The sequence below is a fragment of the Pongo pygmaeus genome, chromosome 19 (assembly GCF_028885625.2).
Source record: "Pongo pygmaeus isolate AG05252 chromosome 19, NHGRI_mPonPyg2-v2.0_pri, whole genome shotgun sequence".
NCBI classification, from domain to species: Eukaryota; Metazoa; Chordata; class Mammalia; order Primates; family Hominidae; genus Pongo; species Pongo pygmaeus.
In genome coordinates, this window is record NC_072392.2 from 15,297,070 (window position 1) to 15,317,466 (window position 20,397).

Below are 20,397 nucleotides of genomic sequence, written 5' to 3' on the forward strand. Positions count from 1 at the left end.
TTTGTGTGGTTCGAAGAACAATGCTAAAAAGCAAAGCAGGAAAAAAGAGACCAGGACTGTGGTTATGATTTTAAAGAGGATAGCCAGAATTGGTCTCACCAGGTGACATTGAGCAAAGACATAAAAAAGGGGGAATCAGATCATGCAGGGCCCTAATGGACATGGGAATGAGTCAGGCTTTCCTTCGAGTAAAATTGGAGGCCACTGACTTACAATTTAAAAGGATCATTCTGGTGCTGGTCTGAGAACAGACTGCCGGGGGCAGGAAGACCCATTAGGGGGCCACTGCTGTTACTCAGGTGAGAGATGAAGGTGGCTTGGACCAAGAGGATGAAAGTGAAGGAAGCAAGAAGAAGTATTCAGATTCTGGATATGGTTTGAAGATAGAACCAAGAGAATCTCCTATGAAATTGAACACCAGTGAGAAAAAAAACAAAGAGCTTGAGTCGTTGGAATAATGGAATTCCATCAACTAAGGGGGGGGGGGGGTTGGCTGCGGAGGGAGAAGCTAGGGAAGAAGATGGAAGTTCAGTTGACATAGTAAACTTGAGTGTTCACTGAACATCTACATGGGAGACATGAAGGAGATTATTGGAATTTGAAAGAGATGTCTAGGCTAGAGATAAAAAGTAGGGAGCCACTGACAGATAACTAGTATTTGAAAAAGTAGGATAGCTGAATGAGCTTGGGAATTTCTGTATTCTCAGCACCTAAGAACGGTTTTGGTAGAGCAAAGCCGTTCACTCAGTAAAGGCTGCGTTGAATGGAATGAGTCAATTCTAGCTGCAGGTTCCCTTCAACTTAGCCTGTGCTTTCGAGCAAATCACTTGACCTCTCAAAGCTGTTTTTCTTATTTGTAAAGTGTAAATGAGAGTAGCAGCATGCAAATGATCTGCACTTTGTGAATTCTAAGACAGTATACACATACGAAGGATGAAAAATGAAAAAGCTCCCTTCCCTTGCCACTTCTGTGCTGAGACTCTTGCCTTAGGTGATTATGTTGAAATTCTAGGACTAGAAGGCCTTTCTCCTTTGGTCTGGGACCAAGATGTCCCACAAGCTTCCTGTCTTAAGCTGAGACCGTGTTAGAGAAGGGGCTGAAATGTTCATGAAGCATCTGTTGTTACAGTTCACCTCTTGGGAGGTGGGGCTTGGGGAGTTGGAATAGAGACTTCACAGCCTTTTACTTCCCATCACCTCAAGTGAAAATCCCTTCTCATACACACTTTCAGGTCTTGGCTGGAACAGTGGTTGAAAACATATGCCTTGAGAGTGTGGAACGATGAACAGTGGGACTCAAAGGAGGGGAGGGAGGAGGGTGGGATGTTGGAAGGTTGCTTGGTGGTTACAATATGCGTTGCTCCAGTGATACATGCTCTGAAGGTCCTGATTTCACCACAGTGCAATATATCAGTGAAGCAAAATTGCACTTGTACCCCATGAATATATACACATTTTTTACAAAATTAAAATGTTAACAAAAGCCATATGCTTCAGCATCAGACAGCCCTGGTTCAAATGTCTTTGCTACTTGCTAAACCTGACCAGAGGAAAGTTATAAACTAATGGTAATAATACCCATCTTTCCAGGCTGTCGGGAAGAAAATTATGTGCCTAGCAGATGCTAAGTGCTCAGTAAGTATTAGCTCTCGTAATATTGTAACATGGGTGATTTTTATGACTTTAGAACTGGGGCTGCCTGGACACCCTCTGATCTGGCCTCAGAGTCTGCTTGGGCAGGCATTTAAGGCAGCATCCCATCACTACGTCTTACAGCCCAAGATGGGAAGACCTTGGCTGCCCTGTTAGTGCCTAATGAGATTCTATTTTCAGCTGAGATCCAAGCTGAGGGTTTCATTGCTCCTTCTGAAACAAGTGTAGTTGATAAACTCTCTTCCAGTCACCTGCCCTGGACAGAGCACAGTGGCCCCCCACAAATCCTGGAGAAGCCATCCCGGGAAGTGAGGTAGGCATTATACCCACTGTGTATTAAAGGAAAGCCAATCTCCTTAAAGGATCAACAACAAAGATTCCAAACAGGTACATATACACAGAACTTTCTGCAAAGGTCTGCAATACAGCCAGTATTGAGGCAATTTGTAACAGGGATTTATACGAGATGAGGCTGTTCCACAGTAGAACAATCTAGGCCAAGAACAGCCAAGAACACAAAAGATGGGCAGCAAATTCCAGACTATGAAATAAAATGCGAATTAGGAACTAGAACCAATGCTTTGAACCACACTAAACATGTTTCTAAAATTCCTAGGGAGCAGAAACTACATACAGTCATCCTTAACTACTCTTTTGCTTCTCCTCACCAATTTCCAAATTTAAAAACCCTTCCAGTCACAGCTCAAGACAATCTCAGCACACAAACCTCGCCAACCTTCGTGGTGTTCAGATCCTGATGCACAGGGTGGGCAAATTAAATGAGCAGCATGGACGCTTTTATAACACACATAATCACCTCTCTTATTGGGTGGCATATTTGACACTACCTCTTTCTGTGGCCATAAGCAAATGGCACTGATCTTTCTACTTAATGTTAGCCAACAGTCTTGGCCAATACTTTTCCTATGCTGACAGCTGTGATCATTGCCTGAGACCTTCTTTATTATTATTCTTCCCCCTCCTCATTCCTCATCCCACCCCCAATCATAAATATTAAGTACCTACTATCGCCAAGAAAAGGAGAGCCCATCCCCTGGATGAATGTGTATTCTAGTGAGGAATAGGATGGGTTAACAATTACAATGCTGTGGGATGCAGGGAGCATTGCAAGGGTGTAATCATTGCAGAGGTCGGATCTTTTTTTTTTCTTCTTTTTTTTTGAGACAGTCTTGCTCCATCGCCCAGGCTGGAGTGCAGTGGCGCGATCTCAGCTCACTGCAAGCTCCGCCTCCCAGGTTCACGCCATTCTCCTGTCTCAGCCTCCCGAGTAGCTGGGACTACAGGCGCCTGCCACCACGCCCGGCTAATTTTTTGTATTTTTAGTAGAGACGGAGTTTCATCGTGTTAGCCAGGATGGTCTCGATCTCCTGACATCGTGATCCGCCCGCCTCGGCCTCCCAAAGTGCTGGGATTACAGGTGTGAGCCACCGCGCCCGGCCGCTGCAGAGGCCAGATCTTTAAGGAGGTATGGAAAATAAACACTCAAATAAACCACCACTCATTACTTTTTCAAATGTTAGAGCTGAACAAGTATAAGTCAATCTCTTATATAAAAAAAATGCCAGTCTTTTGAGTTAAAAGAAATCTTAGTTACACTCCAGTGAGGGCAGAAATCCTTCCCACAGCATCTCAGAATTATTTATTTAAATAAAAATTTAAAGCAAGTACTCCATGTACTTATTTTTCAAAAATATATTTGTTTTTGAGACAGAGTCTCTCTCTGTTGCCCAGGCTGGAGTGCAGTAGCACAATCAGAGCTCATCACTGCAGCCTCATACTCTTGGGCTTAAGCAATCGTCCCACCTCAACCTCCTAAGTAGCTAGGACCACAGGCACCCACCACCATGCCTGGATAATTTTTATTTTTTAACTGTAGAGCTGAGGTCTCGTTATATTGCCCAGGCTGGCCTTGAACTCCTGGGCTCAAGCGATTTTCCTGCCTTAATTTCCCAAAGTGTCTATTTGTATTATTTTAAAAAATGTTTGTGGGTACATAGTGGGTATATACATTTATGGGGTACATGTGATATTTTGATACAGGCATACAATGTGTAAGAATCACATCAGAGTAGCTGGGGTATCAAGTAATCATCTTAACTTTTGAATAAAAATATGTGTATATGCCTGTGTGTGTGTGTGTGTGTGTCCTTATAAGAAATTAAGAGAAATTTGAATGAGAAGCATGAAAGTATAGTTCAATGACAGATTTTGAATTGTATAGAGACATAAAGCTCTTACGCAAGTTGGGCAATAGCCTTATCCAAATGTAGCTTCATTCTTTCTTGACAACACAGGATAGTATCAACTTCCTACTCAATTGGAAAAAAAACACATTAATGTTTTCATTATTGAATATAACACTCAAAATCAGCAATGTAACAAAACATCAATGAAGGAAAATTTTGTTTCTTAAAATACTGTGAAGTTAAACAAGAAAACAATTTTGCTTCCACTTATTTATCTACATGCTCCATGATACTGCAATCTAAATATCAGACTAAGGTGCAGCCTTTATAGGTCAGACCATGGGGAAATTATATTATGGAACAAGTGGGGACACAGTTAAAATTTTAGGATTTTTCTCTCTTTTTATCCCTGTCCTTAATTAAAACAGTAAAAAAAAAAATTCTGGTAATATACAAAGTCAAATTTAAATGCACGGCTTCATCTATAATAGCTATTCTTCCAAGACAAAGTAAGTCAGGGAGGAAAAAAGCACAGCCAAAAGAAGCTTCTCTCTGGCAGTACATGTATCCTCCAGAAGATAGTGCTTGGGTCCAAACATGGAGGCTGACTTCCACCCTGGGGGGTCGCACTCCCCTCCTGCTTGTGTACTGCAGCCCAGTGCCCGTCCTTGTACAAACACCTGTGCTAGCCAGGCCTCTCTACTGGACCACACACGTTGCCTTTTGATGCTGCTAGGATGTATCCATTAGCCCGTAACATGTCAGAGACTATTAAATCAACATTTATTTCCCCCTTGAAATTTCTATGCACATTAGAAAATGCAGGAACTCAGAATAGCACCAAGATATTTAAAAAGTGCACATCGTTACTGTTACCATTTCCTCAGCCAAAAAGTTGTCATACCATGCATACTGCTTTGGGACATTTTAAACTTGAACATTTTCCCATGACATTAAAAAATACTGTGATGAATGACCTTGATCAATATTTAGACACCACCAAAGAGTATGCCTTTTTCCAAGGTTTTGACAAGTACAGCCAAATTGCCCTTCAGAAAAGTGGTACCCATTTACAACAACAAATGAACATGTGTTTTCTTGTCTTACCCAGCAAGTGCCCACTGTCACTCCTTTCCATGTTCACCAATGTGATGGAACCACACCCCCACTGCCCCACCAAAAGCAGCAAACCTTCCTAAATTTGCAAGCTGATATTATGAGTATTCATTTGTTCACCATTTGCCTTTTTTGCTTGTGTCAGCTGCCTGTTCACATGCTTGTCCACTTTTTCTGTCATTTATTTTTTCTTTTTCATTTGTGAGGGTTATAAACATGTTTGAAATTCAGTCTTTTGTATTATATATGTCACAATTTTTTTATCAATTTGCCTTTGCTTTTATAAATGTGCGTGGTGCTTTTGATATAGATGTTTCTGATTTGTATGATGTCAAATCTATCAAATATATCTCCTTTTGGTTTCTGCCTTTGTCAATCAGATAATAAAGGCCTTCACCACTCCAATATGAAGTATTACTCACCTATGTAGTGTTCTTCTTTTATTGTTTGTTTAACATAAAAATATCAAATATGTCTAGAGTGATCACCCTACTGTCTGGTTGTTTGGTATCTGAATTAATGGAATAAAGGAAGAGCTAAATTCCCTTCACACATTGACACCAACATTCTCCCTGCCTTGACAAGCAGGCAAGATTTCCCAGTCTCACAGTAGGTTGTGCATCAGTCTTAGTATGTTTGTGTTCAGTTTTTATCTTTCTCAGTGCCTCGTATGTATGTGTACCTGTGTGTACTTTGATGAGATTTTAGCAAAAGATGCATGGAATCCTGCTTAGAAAGGACCATTTAAAACCCCAAAGTGTGTTTTTGTCCTTTGTGTACATAAAGCACAGAGTGGAAATTCTTAGGACTTTTAGTGGGGGGAAAAAATGCATTTAATGAGACTCTTGCTGTAAAAAATTCCTACAACAATAACTTTTTTTTTCTTCTTTTTTTTGAGATGGAGTCTTGTCTATCTCCCAGGCCGGAGTGCAGTGGCACGACCTTGGCTCACTGCAAGCTCCACCCCCCGGGTTCACGCCATTCTCCTGCCTCAGCTTCCTGAGTAGCTGGGACTACAGGCGCCCACCACCACACCTGGCTAATTTTTTGTATTTTTAGTAGAGATGGGGTTTCACCATGTTATCCAGGATGGTCTTGATCTCCTGACCTCGTGATCCACCCACCTCGGCCTCCCAAAGTGCTGAGATTACAGGCATGAGCCACCGTGCCTGGCCAACAATAATTTTTATATGTGAATTTGAATAATGTCATATGATGAATGTCAGATGGTTGGGGGCAGAAGAGTTCATGAGAATACAAAAAGCCCAAAGCCAAAGGCCTCTGGGACTGTCCCCAATGCTATCTTATCCATCCATCTGTACCCATACATGGAGGTGGCCTTGAAATACCACAGTACAGCAAAAGAAGGACAAAGCATTCCCTCACCTGCCCATGGGAAGAAAGTTTGCAAGAAGGTGGGGGATACACACAGAAAGCAGAAGCGTAGGAAGAGCCTTCATCTAACTAGATCTCTGGCTGCTGCCTCACACCTAAGGAAGTGAACTGCACATTTAGGAACCTGGAAAATGGGTCCAACATTTCCAGATCCCTGACTTAGGGAGAAATTACAGGCCCCATGAGTTACAGGGTCACACTGACTTCATTGAGCTTCTCAGATTACAGTGACTAAAGTGATTAAAATGCAGTTTCATTTGTGGGCTTCAGATGAAAACAAAACATGGAATCATGTCCAGTTGCTTGAAGAACCTTGAATGCATCCTACTATTTACTATTTGAGTGGCTGAAACGTTCATGAAGCATCTGTTGTTACAGTTCACCTCTTGGGAGGTGGGGCTTGGGGAGGTGGGATAGAGACTTCACAGCCTTTTACTTCCCATCACCTCAAGTGAAAATCCCTTCTTGTGCACACTCCCAGGTCTTGGCTGGAACAGTGGTTGAAAACATATGCCTTGAGAGTGTGGAATGAACAGTGGGACTCAAAGGAGGGGAGGGAAGAGGGTGGGATGTTGGGAGGTTGCTTGGTGGTTAAATGTGCGTTGCTCCAGTGATACATGCTCTGAAGGTCCTGATTTCACCACAGTGCAATATATCAATGAAGCAAAATTGCACTTGTACCCCATGAATATATACACATTTTTTACAAAATTAAAATGTTAACAAAAGCCACAAGCTTCGGCGTCAGACAGCCCTGGTTCAAATGTCTTTGCTACTTGCTAAACCTGACCAGGGGCAAGTTATAAACTAATGATAATAATACCCATCTTTCCAGGCTATTGGGTAAATAATTATGTGCCTAGTAGACGCTGAGTGCTCAGTTAAGTATTAGGTCTCGTAATATTGTAACATGGGTGATTTTCATGACTTTAGAACTGAATGCTCATGTAAGATGTGGGCTCTCCTGTACTCTCAGCTGAGGAATATGCACCACATCACAGAAACATTGAGTGTCAGCCACAAATGTGGACAAGTGCTGATCCTGCGCTGTGGCCTGAATTGTGGATATAAAATCATTACTTGGATGTCCTCGTTAAACTCAGACCCTGCTCCCACAGGTTGAGGCTTTATATGTCGTTCTATTTACCTGTGTTAATTGAGTCTTTTTAAGTTTTGGGAAAGTGGGTAAACCACCTGTCTAACAGGTGAACAGGCTACTGAAATCAGATCTTCAAAGTCAAGCTGCAAGCCTGAATTGAATCTAGCTAATAAGCGAATACCACCTATAGGTGCAGATATTTCGTTTCCACATACAATGCTTTTTAATGATAGATTCACCAAATATTCTTGTCTTCTCACTTATCCTTGATTTTAGCGAGCAGAGGCATTTCCTTTCATTAGAGATCTGTATTCTCAGTATTTGTTCCTGAGTTCAGCCAAGATGACCCATCAGTTACCCTTTCTGGCATGGCTGCTTGTGAGAAGCTTCCGGTCCCACAACCTGCTTAGAGGTAGAAACCTAGGTGAGGAGTGTAGTTCTTATTGCTGGGGGTCAGAGCCCATCCAGATCCTCTTTCCGTGCTGGTTGCAGGATTTCTATTCAATCCTGTCCTTAGAGGAGAACCCCCTTGGGCTGGACTGGGCTGAAATGCTGAAACGTCTCTCCAGCAGCAGGTCTGACATCTCTGGAACTCATTGGTTGCATTCTCAACAAACCTCTGAGGCTGGAGTATTTTTGCTTTCTGCTTCTGCAACACGGAGGAAGGAAAAGCCTCTTGTGGGAAGGAAACTGGCCAGCTGGGACCAGGCCCAGAGCCTCAGCCTGAGTTCTGAGCAGCTGTCTCAGTCCCCATCCCAGACCAGGGCAGGCTGCAGGGTAGATGACTCTGCAGGTTCATCTGGCTCCAAAGTCCAAGGAGTCAGCACGGCCTGGGAGTGCTAAGAAGATAGTACCATGATTGACTCCCCAACAGAAGCCATTCTGTAAGAAGTTATCAACTATCACTGACTGAATGTAATAGTCAACAGAATTCAAAGAATTCATAAGAAAATATTTCATTGCATCCATGTCTTTCAAAAGTAGGCCTTTTAAGGTTACTTCTTTCCTTTGCTAATACACATTTAATTATTCTAAAAATTAAGACCTATTTTGGTCAAAAGTAAAACATATGCCAATACCACTACCTTGAATAAGCCACAGAATACATTCACTACTTCAATTAATTGGCAATGACCGAAGCACCTCCCTCAATTCATGAACCATTACTCTAATTGCACATTCAGTTTTTTGAGATAAAGCCACCCCTGTCAGTTTTTTGAGATAAAGCCCCCCACTGCTACTGACCTAGAAACTAGAAATCTCCAATGCAGTGGTTCTTGTTTTTAAGAAACAGCATTGTTGAGATAGAATTCATAGACCATATATTCACTTGTTTAAAGTGTGCAGTTTGATGGTTTTTAGTATATTCACAGAGTTGTCTAATCATCACCGGAACCAAATTTAAAACATTTCCATTACCTTCCAAAGAAATCATGTGCCCATTAGCTGTCACCCACAATTTCCAATCCCGCGAGCCTCCTTTCATAATAAGCAACCACAAATCTACTTATAGTCTCTATAGATTTCCCTATTCTGGAAAGTTCATGTAAATGGAATTACCATATGTGGTCCTTTGTGATGGCTTCTTTCATGTAGCATAATGTTTTCAATATTCATCCATGTTATAGCAACAGATCAGCACATCTCCTTTTTTTTTTTGGCAGAATAACCTATTGTACAGCTATCTTACATTTTACTTTTCCATTCATCAGTTGATAGATATTTGGGTTGTTTCTACTTTTTGGCTGCTATGAATAATGTTGTTATAAATATCCATGCACAAATTTTTGTTTGGGCATATGTTTTCTTTTCTCCTGGGCTGACACTTGGGAGTAGAACTACTGGATCCTATGGTTCATACAGGGTCATTCATGCTTAACGATTTTCCAAAGGATCTGCATCATTTTACACTCTCATCAGCAATGTATAAGGCTTCTAATACATTCAATGTATTAGGCTTCCTCCACATTCCAGCCAACTTGTTATTTTCTATATTTTTTATTATAACTATCCTAGTGGGTATGAAGTCATATTTCATTGTGAGATCCTTTGCCCATTTTTAATTGGGTTGATTTTTTTTTAATTGTGACAGTTATTTATATATTCTACATACAACTCTTTTCACTTTGTTGCTAGTGTTCTTCAAAATACCACATTTTTAATTTTGATGATGTCCAGTTTATCTGCTTTTCCTTGTGTTGTTTGTGCTTTTGATATCACATCTAAAAAACTGTTGCCTATTCCAATGTCACAAATATTCATGCCTACGTTCTTTTCTAAAAGTCTACAGTTTTAGCTCTTATGTATAGGTCTTTGATCCCTTTTGACTTAACTATTTTGTATGTTGTGATTTGGAATCCAACCTCATTCTTTCGCATGTGGATATCCAATTGTCCAAATACCATTGGTTGAAGACACTCTTCCCATTGCATTGCCTTGGCACCATTGTCAAAGATCAATAGATGGTAAATGTGACGGTTTATTTCTCAACTCTCAAATTGTGTCTATTGTTATGCAGGTACTACACTGTCTTACATATTGCAGCTTTATAGTAAGTGTTGAAATCAGGAGGTGTGAGTCCTCCAACTTTTCTTCTTTTTCAATATTATTTTGGCTATTCACTATCCTTTGAATTTCTATATGAATTTTAGGATCAGTTCACCAATTTTTACAAAGAAGTCAGCTGGGATTTTGATAGGAATTGTGTTGAGTCTATGACTCAAGTTGAGAAATATTGCCATCTTAACACGAACATCCATGTTTATGGATGTTCCCATCCATAGACATGATATGCCCATTTATTTAGGTCATCTTTAATTTCTTTCAGCAATATTTTGAATTTCTGAGGCACTTGTTCTCTACTCTGCCTAGTCATTAAGATTACCTGGGGGATATTTTAAAAAGATCAATGCCTAGTCCCCGCTGCAGATTTGAATCAGCATCTCTGGGTGTGGGACCCAGCCATTGATATTTTTAAAACCTTTGCCAGGTGATTCTAACATGTAGCCAGGTTTGAGAGCCACTACTCAAGTAATGGAAACACTAAATGTAGCCAAGTACCAAAAAAAATCTGTTGGAAATATCATAGTGTGTTTGTGGCAAGGTGATGAAGTTAAACTGTTAGAACTGCCTTGTAATTTATTTCATACAGAACATCTCAGGATTAGTGAGAACAAAAGGCCATAGGAGAGACGATAGTAAATTCCTATCCAGTTAGGATGACAAAGTAGATGACAGATTATTTTAAGGCTTGTGAGATTCATCAGAGGCTGGGAAAGAAGAAACAGAAGAGCGGAGACCCATCACTGCAAAACTATTTCATTCAGAATGTTCTATTTCTAACCACTCCTGTACAGCAATAGGGACAGTGACTTTTACAGTAGATTACAAAACCTTTCTGTAGTAGCCAAGGCTTTCCTGAGTATATTATTTCAACTCAGAGTTCTCTCAGAGAACCAGACAGTAGAGGAAAGGAAAGAGCAAAGAAAAAAAGTCTGCTTGTCATCTTTAATGTCATGGGTCACTAAGAAAATTTAAGCGATGTTAAAGCAGGGTGTTGATGCCGTGTGGGGATAAAATTACTCTGAGGACTCGGCTGCTACCTTGTCATACTTACTTTCCTACCAAGGACTCAATGCTCACCAAGGACCAATTAAAAAAAGGCAAAGAGGTGGGACCCTGCAAAGCTTGTGCAGGGACAGAGAAGATGGATTCACTGCAGGAGAAATTCTGTGAAATCAGACAGGGAAATGAAGCTGAGAAAAGAGGAGGGAGTCAGACAAGAGAGGCCTTAGTGGATTTTTCTCCTGCAGAAAATAGGGAGTCAAGGAAGAGTTGATAGCAGAGAAAAGAAACTCATGAGAATGTATAGGATAGATCCAAGGGAAACTTGGGGAAGGAAAGGTGCTTTGGAATTTCTTATTAATCAGATATTTTTTAAAAGAGCTGGAAATTGATTAAAGGAGTTTGGGAGACAACAGGCAGCAAGCCATGGTGATGAAGGAACACTGGTACCATCAATAGAAAGGGACAGGCAATAGGCTAAGCAGGCTTTATGAATGTGAACCAGAAAAAAAAAAGTTACCAAACTAAAAAATGTTTGGCAAGTACTTAGGAATGAAGAACTAATACTTTATAAAGTGCCCGGGCTGAAAAAAGAGATTGGGAATGGCTCCAGGTACATGATACCTGAAATCTTAAGAAATGATAGAGATCTGTGGTAACAAGTCTAAGAAGTGAAGATCAGAGAAATTAGAACTAAACCAGATTTAATTGGTGGAAGGTGGAAGAGAGATTAGTGGGAGAATCAGCGGAGTAGTGCAGATGCAAATGTAAGTTTCTGGATGGCAATTTGGCTACATATCAAAAGCTTTCAAATGCATAGAACCTTTGGCACATCAATTACACTTCCCAAAATACATTCTAAGGAAATAATCAGAAGTACCTAGAGTTATCAATAATCATATTTCTGTATACCGCAGTGCTATTAAAATAGGAAAACAAATGAGTGGGATAGGGAAGCAACCTAACTATGTAAGAGGATTGATTGAAAAAAAAAAAAAAAAAGATAGCACCTTTACATTGTAGAACACTGCATAACCATTAAAAATCATGTCTTAAAAGAATATCTAGGCCAGGTGCCGTGGCTCATGTCTGTAATACCAGCACTTTGGGAGGCTGAGGCAGGCAGATCATGAGGACGGGAGTTCAAGACCAGCCTGGCCAACATGGGGAAATCCCATCTCTACTAAAAATACATAAATTAGCCAGGCATGGTGGCAGGTGCCTGTAATCCCAGCTACTTGGGAGGCTGAGGCAGGAGAATCGCTTGAACCTAGGAGGCGGAGGTTGCAGTGAGCTGAGATTGTGCCATTGCACTCCAGCCTGGGCGATAAGAGCAAGACTCCGTCTCAAAAAAAAAAAAAAAAAAAAGAGTATCTAATGATATGGTAAAAATTACCCCAATATAATTTTAAATGAGTATACACTATTCAAATTTATAAATACAATGATTTGAATCTTGGAGACATATCTGAGCATCATTGTGTGAGTTAGGTGGTGCCTATCTAAGAATGATTAATAAAAAGATGCAACAGAATGATAGAAAAAAAAGCATGATTAATAAAAAGACTGAAATACTCCAAAATTAATAGTGATTTCTATCTAATAAAGCTTCAAGTGATTTTTATCTTTATTTACTCTTGTTTGCATTTTCATATTCTCATTGAATATATATTATAACCAAGAAAAACATGTCTTTGCTAAATGCTATCAGCATCTGATATGATAATGCTTTACTTATAAGTCATTTTATGTAACATCCTTTTTTGCTTCTACATATTCAACACACATTTACAACTAAGCTGCCTGTGACTGATGCATCTCCCCCATATTTACCGTCAGCAGTTGTGTTTCGACTTCATCGTGAACTAGATCGATTCCCATTCTCTTTTCTCGATGAAATAGACATTCTCGGGCTACCTACAGATACACAGATAATGGAAAGCACTAATAAAAACTGACAATCCATGACTAGCAGCTCTAATAATTTGTTTCAAAAATAAGTCAATAGATACTCCCAATACCAACTTTTCCAGCCCTTTTGTGAAAATCTAGCCTGAAACAGACTGTAACAACTAAATGAATCTCTGCTGCTAGTTAAAAGGTAAAGAGGTAGCTCTTAAAATAGTTTGAAAATATTCCTAACTTGGAAAGTTGACAAAATGAAACAGATGGCATTTACTTGATCCCCACAAATTAGCATTTGAGGGCATTAGTTGGCATTACTTTCTTCAGGTGAGTTAGTTCAATAACATGAGACACAAGTCTTCAAGATATTATTTCTAAATATTTTCTACTGAGAATAGGAAGAAATGAATGATTATCTTTAAAAACATCAAAATATTTGTGTTGCCAAAAGTCCCAGTGATTATTTTTAAACTGTCATTTAGTTTCCCCAATTATCAAAATAATATGCCTTTACTCACTAAAGAGAAAAAAATATACAAAAGTAGAAAACATGATTTAGCCATATTCCTATTACTACTTTATTTGTTCATCTTAACAAGATAGAGGTTATAATGTTCTTACAACTTTATATTATGCTTTTTAGTATTGACATTAAATAGTAGACCCAAATCATGAAATATTCTTTGAGATAAAGTATGTTAGTGGCTCTAATGGAAAACAGCTTAAATTTCTAACAATAAATTATGTATGAAAGAACATTATGTAGCAGTTAAAATGCTTTTCTCAAAGACTATTCCATAACATAGGACTCCCAAATAATGTTAAATTTTTAAAAGCATAAAATATAATGGTATATATACTATAATCCAGATATACTATCGTTGAACAAAATCTTTGAGTGAATCTCTAATTGTTTAATAGTATCACTTACCAGAAGAAGAATTAATGGGTAGAGGGGAACTCTGATTATTTTAATAGGTATTACCAAACTGCTTTCCAGGAAATTTCTACCAATCCATAGCCCCACCAGTAATATATGAAAGTGCCCATTTTCTGCTCTTATGCCAGCTCTAAATGTTATGCATTTTCATTATTGCAAATTTGATAGGCCAAAGGTAGTTATTTCATTGATTTAATTTGTATTTTATCATTAAGCTTTAACATTTTTTCTTATATTTGTTGATCGCCTGTATTTTCTCTTTGGAGGCTTATCTGTTCATGTGACTAATTTTAAAAAGGACCCTCTAATACTGTGTTGACAATAAATTTTCAAACACACAAGAATATCTGGACAAAAACTGCAGAAAAAATTCAAATTAGAACCATCTTTCTGAAAGTAGTCATCACTGAAAGGGTTACTAAGAGAAGAAACTGAATCTCCACTGGAAATTAAGAAAGTAGCTATCATTTTAAGGATATTTTCAATTCTTAAAGGCAGTCAAGGGTAGGAAGAACTGTAGAATAAACCAATACTTCAGAGTAATCTGACGCTCAGGAAAAGCGTAGAAGCCCTTCTGATTCTAAACAAAAATTTATGAAGAATTAATTCAAAAGGATCATTAGTGAACTATCAGCCGTTCTCAGGATTCCTGGGGATTGTGTGCCTCTGTGTGTGTTTCCGTACAGCAGGGAAGGGTTGCAGTAGGAAGTGACAGTGCACAGGGTGCCCCAAGAAACTCCTCCACCCACCAGACTTCCAGCTCCTTGATTCTCTAAACTCTTCTACTACAGATGCCGTGGTAGAGACCTACGGCAAGTGCTCATTACATGGGAATAAGTCATGCAAACATGAGGAAAAATGGTGCTAGCTGTGCTCATCAAAATGTATACTTCTAAAATAATTTGTATAATTTGCACATCTTCAAACATGGAATGTCTTCTTTCAATGGAGGAGGGTGGAATGGGGTTGGAGTGCCCATCGCTTAGCCTGAGGGTTAGAGGTGACCTAAGCCCATTCAGAAGCCTGGTCAGAGGCCAGTAACCAACTGAAATGCTCCCTACATTACTATGGCAACTGGCCTAATCTCAGCCCCATTTTTCTATTTAATCAAGCAAATTCCATGTCCTAAGATGGTCTCATCTGATGATGTCACTACGTCCTGAAAGGGAATCATAACATATACACAGGAGGCGTTTCATGATGCAGATTAAAAAAATAAAGTTTTTGGTCTCAAATATTGTTTATTTTAACTTAGTGACAGCAGTGATGAAGCAGCCTATTTAAAAGATAAGATGGTCATGTGGTTTGGATCTGTGTCCCTGCACAAATCTCAAGTCAAATTGTAACCCCCAATGTTGCGGGTGGGGCCTGGTGGGAGGTGATTGGATCGTGGGGGTAGATCCTTCATGAATGGTTTAGCACCATCCCCTCAGTGCTGTTCTCAGGATAGCGAATGAGTTCTCTGGAGATCTCGTTGTTTAAAAGTTTGTGGCACCTTCCCCCCTTCTCTCTTGCCCCTGGACCCTTCATTTAAGATACCTGCTCCTCCTTTGCCTTCTGCCATGATTGGAAGCTTCCTGAGGGCTCCCCAGAAGCAGAAGCCACTATGCTTCCTGTACAGCCTGTAGAACCAGGCGCCAGTTAAACCTCTTTTCTTTATAAATTACTGAGTCTCAGGTATTTCTTTATAGCAATGTGAGAATGGTGGAATACAGATGGCATGTTCACCTTAAAACATTGTGTGTCCTAATGGTGTCTCTTTAATTGGCCTTCTTTGCTTTGCATTCAGAATTATCTCTTAAAGTGGTTGTTCTTAAAGTGTATAATGCATTTAAAAAAAAAAATAAGCAGTGGTTTTGCCATTGCTGAAACCAGTCACAGATTTATTGATAGGGGGTTGGCTTCAACAGATGAAGTAAAACATAAGTCAATATATAAATAACCACAGTAACTCAACCAGTGGGTTATAATAATAAAAATTCAGTGCATTCTCTCATAAGGTCTTACCTGAAGAGGGGCTTCAGTCTCCATCAAAGCCCGCTCCAGTCTTTTCTTCACATCAGTAAGTGCATTTGTCTCTCCAATCATTTCATCCAACTCATGAATGATTTCAGATTTCCAAAACCCTATGTCATTGACACGTTCTCCCAGATTTTGGGTTGTGTCTGCCTGGGTTTTTCTTGTTTGTTGATATTTGTCTTGAATCAGGCGAGATGTATCCACTCTTAGTTTCTCCGAATTATGTCGGGAAGTTTTGGACTCTTGATAGTTGGTTAAATTGGACCTGTACCAGTCATCCGGTGTGTATCTTGTGAAGAAAGTGGTTCTGTTGGAAACAAAGGGAAGCATGGTATTCTCGGACACCCTCTGTGATCTGGTGCAGTACGGGGCCACGCTTGGGGTACTGGAGGAGACTTTGTAGTATGTGCTGGGTCTCCAAGGAAGGCTCAGGCTATGGGTCAAATTGGAGTGGGGAAAGCGGTCCCTGTAGCTTGAGGCCATGGTACTGATGGCTGGTAGAAAGTTGGTTGGTGCTGGTCTAGGGTGGGCGTAAGTTGCCGTTAAAGTACAACCTACGCGTTCCATGATGCCAAAACACTATTTGTAAATCTCTCCTGTTAAAAAATAAAAAGTAAAATAAGACAGTCACATAAAATAATCTCTGGTGAAACATACAGATAAAAGGCCACATCTGACTTAGTATCAGTTGCAGAGGCCCCGAACACATTAGATGCTTGTTCTCATTTGTTATCCACATTCACCATTGATAATATATTCCAACAAAGTTTTTTTTTTAATCTCTATGTCTCTAGAATGTATTAAGATCACATTTTTATTGGCCATTTGAACTTTTGAATTTTTGTGAAAATTATGAGAGTAATATTGTCTTGTTGTAACAAATTCAAATTAGGAGCCTAAACTATGCATCTTAACGGATAGGGATTCAAAACAGATTTCTCACTTGAAGTCAGGAGTTAGAGACCAGCCTAGCCAACAAGATGAAATGTCATCTCTGTTAAAAATACAAAAATTAGCCAGCCATTGTGGCAGGCGCCTGTAATCCCTTCTACTCAGGAGGCTGAGGCAGGATAATCGCTTGAACCCGGTGGCGGCAGTCGGGGGCAGATAGATTGCAGTGAGCTTAGATTGCACCACTGCACTCCAGCCTGGGCTACAGAGAGACTCTGTCTAAAAAATAAATAAATAAATAGATTTCTGTCTCAAACCATGATAGACTAATAAAAACTAGACTTAGCCTCTTATATCTAAAAAATCTAGACAAGAAACTACTGATTTTAGACATTGGACAATGGACAGCACAGGACTCTGAGCCCTGAGAAAAGAGAAACAAGGTGAGCCCACCTATTTACTAGCTATGTGACACTGGGCAAATTACTTAACCTCTCTGTGCCTCGGTTGCTTCACTTAGAAATAATAGGGAATAATAATAGCACTTCCTTCTTTGGACTGTTGTGAGCAGTGGTAGCAGCAGGGGATTGCTTGGCAACTCCCCACCCCTGTCCCCACAAGTCATCCTAAATAAACACTCCATCTGGATAACAATGGTGTGGTTGATATGCAAACGCAGCTCGAGGCAAGTACCTGGATCTCCTTTCCTGGCAACCTGCAACCTGTAAGCACCTCCAATGTATAACAGAAATCCTAGGGAAGCCATGGGGTTATGAGGGCTAAGACAATGCTAAGTATTTAGAAGGCTTAGCACAGTGTCAGACACATAGAAAGTGTGCAATAGATCTTAACTTTTTAAATTGCTACCTCAGAGAAGTAGATAAAGTAAAAGAAAAATATCCTTCCTCCCCGCAAAGGTGAACTCCTCAGAAGTAGCCACTGAATAGTTCATTAATAGTTGTATCTTTCCAGGTTTTTCCTATTCATATATCAACATACGTATTATTTATATTTTATATACCTCTACCTATATACCATCTATACCTATATATAAAGCTTTTTAATACAAAAACTGAATTAACCGAATCATTGTATAGATCATTGTAGATCATGCTTTTTTTTTAAAAACTTAAGTATATTTTCTGGGCCACTCCCCCTGTTAGAACATACAGATCTACTTCATTCTTTTTACCAGTTCCATTGTCTGAAACTTTTGGTCATTATTATTCCAGAAAGCCAAGGATGCCACAGATCATTACGTATCTTTTAGCATTTAAATGTCATTCTGTTTTGGGGTTAATGTCTATGGACTTTTTTACTAAAAAGTGAAAATACAATCAGATCCAATTCTATGCACTGCTCAGAAAAATAAAAATTCTTTAGTGACTACTTAAATAGGTATGTCTTGAGGACTTTGGTACCCAAGTACAAAATAATCTATCTGTAGAATTGCGTTCAAGTCAAAATCCACACAGATCACATGATAAAATAGCTGCCCATGGCCCTGTGCTTATAGAACCCTAGTTCTCTTTCTGCTAAATTCTTCCTTCCTACAGCCCCCAAACATGTTATACTGGCCAAACTTACAGACTGATGGTGAAAACAAAAGCCTTAGTTACCATTTGCAGTTCTTTGCTTCAATTTGAAACTTAAACATTACTTTTTGAAAAAGGAAATTTAAAGTACTGAGGCCTTAGGGTCCTTAAAGTTGTCTTTAGTTCCAACCCCTTCCCTATGTCAGATCAATACATAATCTGGTTTACTTCTAGCAAGAAACTTCAAGTGGTGATGGACCACTCCTACTTGGCTTTGGTTTATTTTATTTTATTTTATTTTATTTTATTTTATTTTATTTTAAATTTTTTAGACAGAGTCTCACTCTGTCGCCCAGGCTCCAGTGCAGTGGCATGGTTTCGGCTCACTGCAAGCTCCGCCTCCCAGGTTCACACCATTCTCCTGCCTCAGCCTCCCAAGTAGCTGGGACTACAGGCGCCCACCACCATGCCTGGCTAATTTTTTTGTATTTTCAGTAGAGTCGGGGTTTTACCATGTTAGCCAGGATGGTCTCGATCTTCTGACCTTGTGATGCACCCACCTCGGCCTCCCAAAGTGCTGGGATTACAGGTGTGAGCCACCACGCCCGGCTGGTTTATTTTATTTTTAGAGACAGAAACTTGCTCTGTCACCCAGGCTGGAATGCAGTGGCATGATCACCGCTCACTGCAGCCTTGAACTCCTAGGCTCAAGCAATCTTCCCAAGTAGCTGGAGCTACAAACACACACCACCATGCCTGGCTAATTTTATTAATTTATTTTAGTAGAGATGAGCAGGTTTCAGTATGTTGCCCAGGCTGGTCTCAAACTCCTGGCCACAAGTGATTCCCCCGCCTCAACTTCCCAAAGTGCTGGGATTACAGGCATGAGCCATCATGCCCAGCCTGCTTTATTCTTGACAATAAGAGATCCAGAAACCAATAGCTCACTTCATCCTTCAACCATGGAATTTCACGTGTAGAATGCCACATGAGTTTTCCCAGCATTTGTTATATTGGCATCTTGAGACGTCTCAACCCATGTTTGAAACGTGAGTCATCTGCTCTGGGGGCAATATCTGAAGATGCAGAGGTTTATACACCAGATGAGATATGTGGACTGAGAAAAACAAATATAGTTTACAAAAGCACCTGGTGATGTGTTTTTTAATTAGAGGTGAGATTTGTCTTAGAATCTGGAATCTAAAGCATAAAGCATAGTGGTTTACAGATCACAGAAGTAGAACTCCTCATGTACGGCAGTCAGTTTCATACAGAGAGACAATATTTTACAGCCCCACCTGAAGTTCTAGCTTCACCAGCCAACTTGTAAGTCATTCAGGAAGACTGAATAAAAGACATCACGTGGGGATGGTTTCACCAAAATATTCCACTGTCATGCATTTTGGGCCATTAATAGTCAAGAAAACCAAGACTTTCATGAACCAAGAAATACTTAAAAACTGAAAACTGATTTCTACCTCCAACCATGACAGCATAATAAAAACCAGACTTAGCCTCTTATATCTAAAAATCTAGACAAAATATATGAAACAACTGCATTCAGACCTCAGACAACAGGCATCACAGGACTCTGATCCTTGAGAGAAGGGAAACAAATAAGGTGAGCCCTCTGATTGTCAAGGCATTGTGCCTAAAGGCAATTTTCAAACAATGAGAAAAAACATGAAAACTGAACAGAGCCTGGCAGCTATTCTGAGTTGAGAAAGTGATCAGAATTCAGGGAGGCTGAGAAAGCTAGAAATTGTAAAGCAGGTTTCTGGAATAAAGTGGGCTATGCAGAAATAGAGATCCAGAAATCTACAAAGAGATCTTTGTGAGTCTTTGCTGAGAATAGGCTGCACATGCATCAAGGAACACTCCACAAACCTTGGCAAAGACTGATAGCAGAGCTGTTAGCTGAACAATTTCTAGAACTCACAGAGGGTGGAGATACATTATGAACACAGACTAACTAGATTGGAGGGTCATTGACAATCACCTGGAGCATTCAAGGGAGACACTAGACAGGCCACACATTAGAGGTAGGGCTGAACTATTCCTGGAGTGAAGATA

At 39.8% G+C, this 20,397-nt stretch overlaps 1 protein-coding gene across 4 annotated transcripts in view; it reads right to left on the reverse strand.

The window, feature by feature from the left end:
- The window catches only part of TEKT3 (tektin 3), a 38,942-nt gene that overhangs the window by 11,365 nt on the left and 7,180 nt on the right, over positions 1-20,397 (reverse strand). For all 4 annotated transcript variants that reach the window (XM_054457402.2, XM_054457406.2, XM_054457404.2 and 1 more), the window contains exons 3-5: positions 15,887-16,494; positions 12,868-12,951; positions 3,913-3,983 (exon numbers count right to left, since the gene is read on the reverse strand). In XM_054457402.2, the coding sequence (XP_054313377.1) occupies positions 3,913-3,983; positions 12,868-12,951; positions 15,887-16,465 (734 nt within the window). In that variant the 5' untranslated portion in view covers positions 16,466-16,494. The remainder of the gene's footprint in view (positions 1-3,912; positions 3,984-12,867; positions 12,952-15,886; positions 16,495-20,397) is intronic.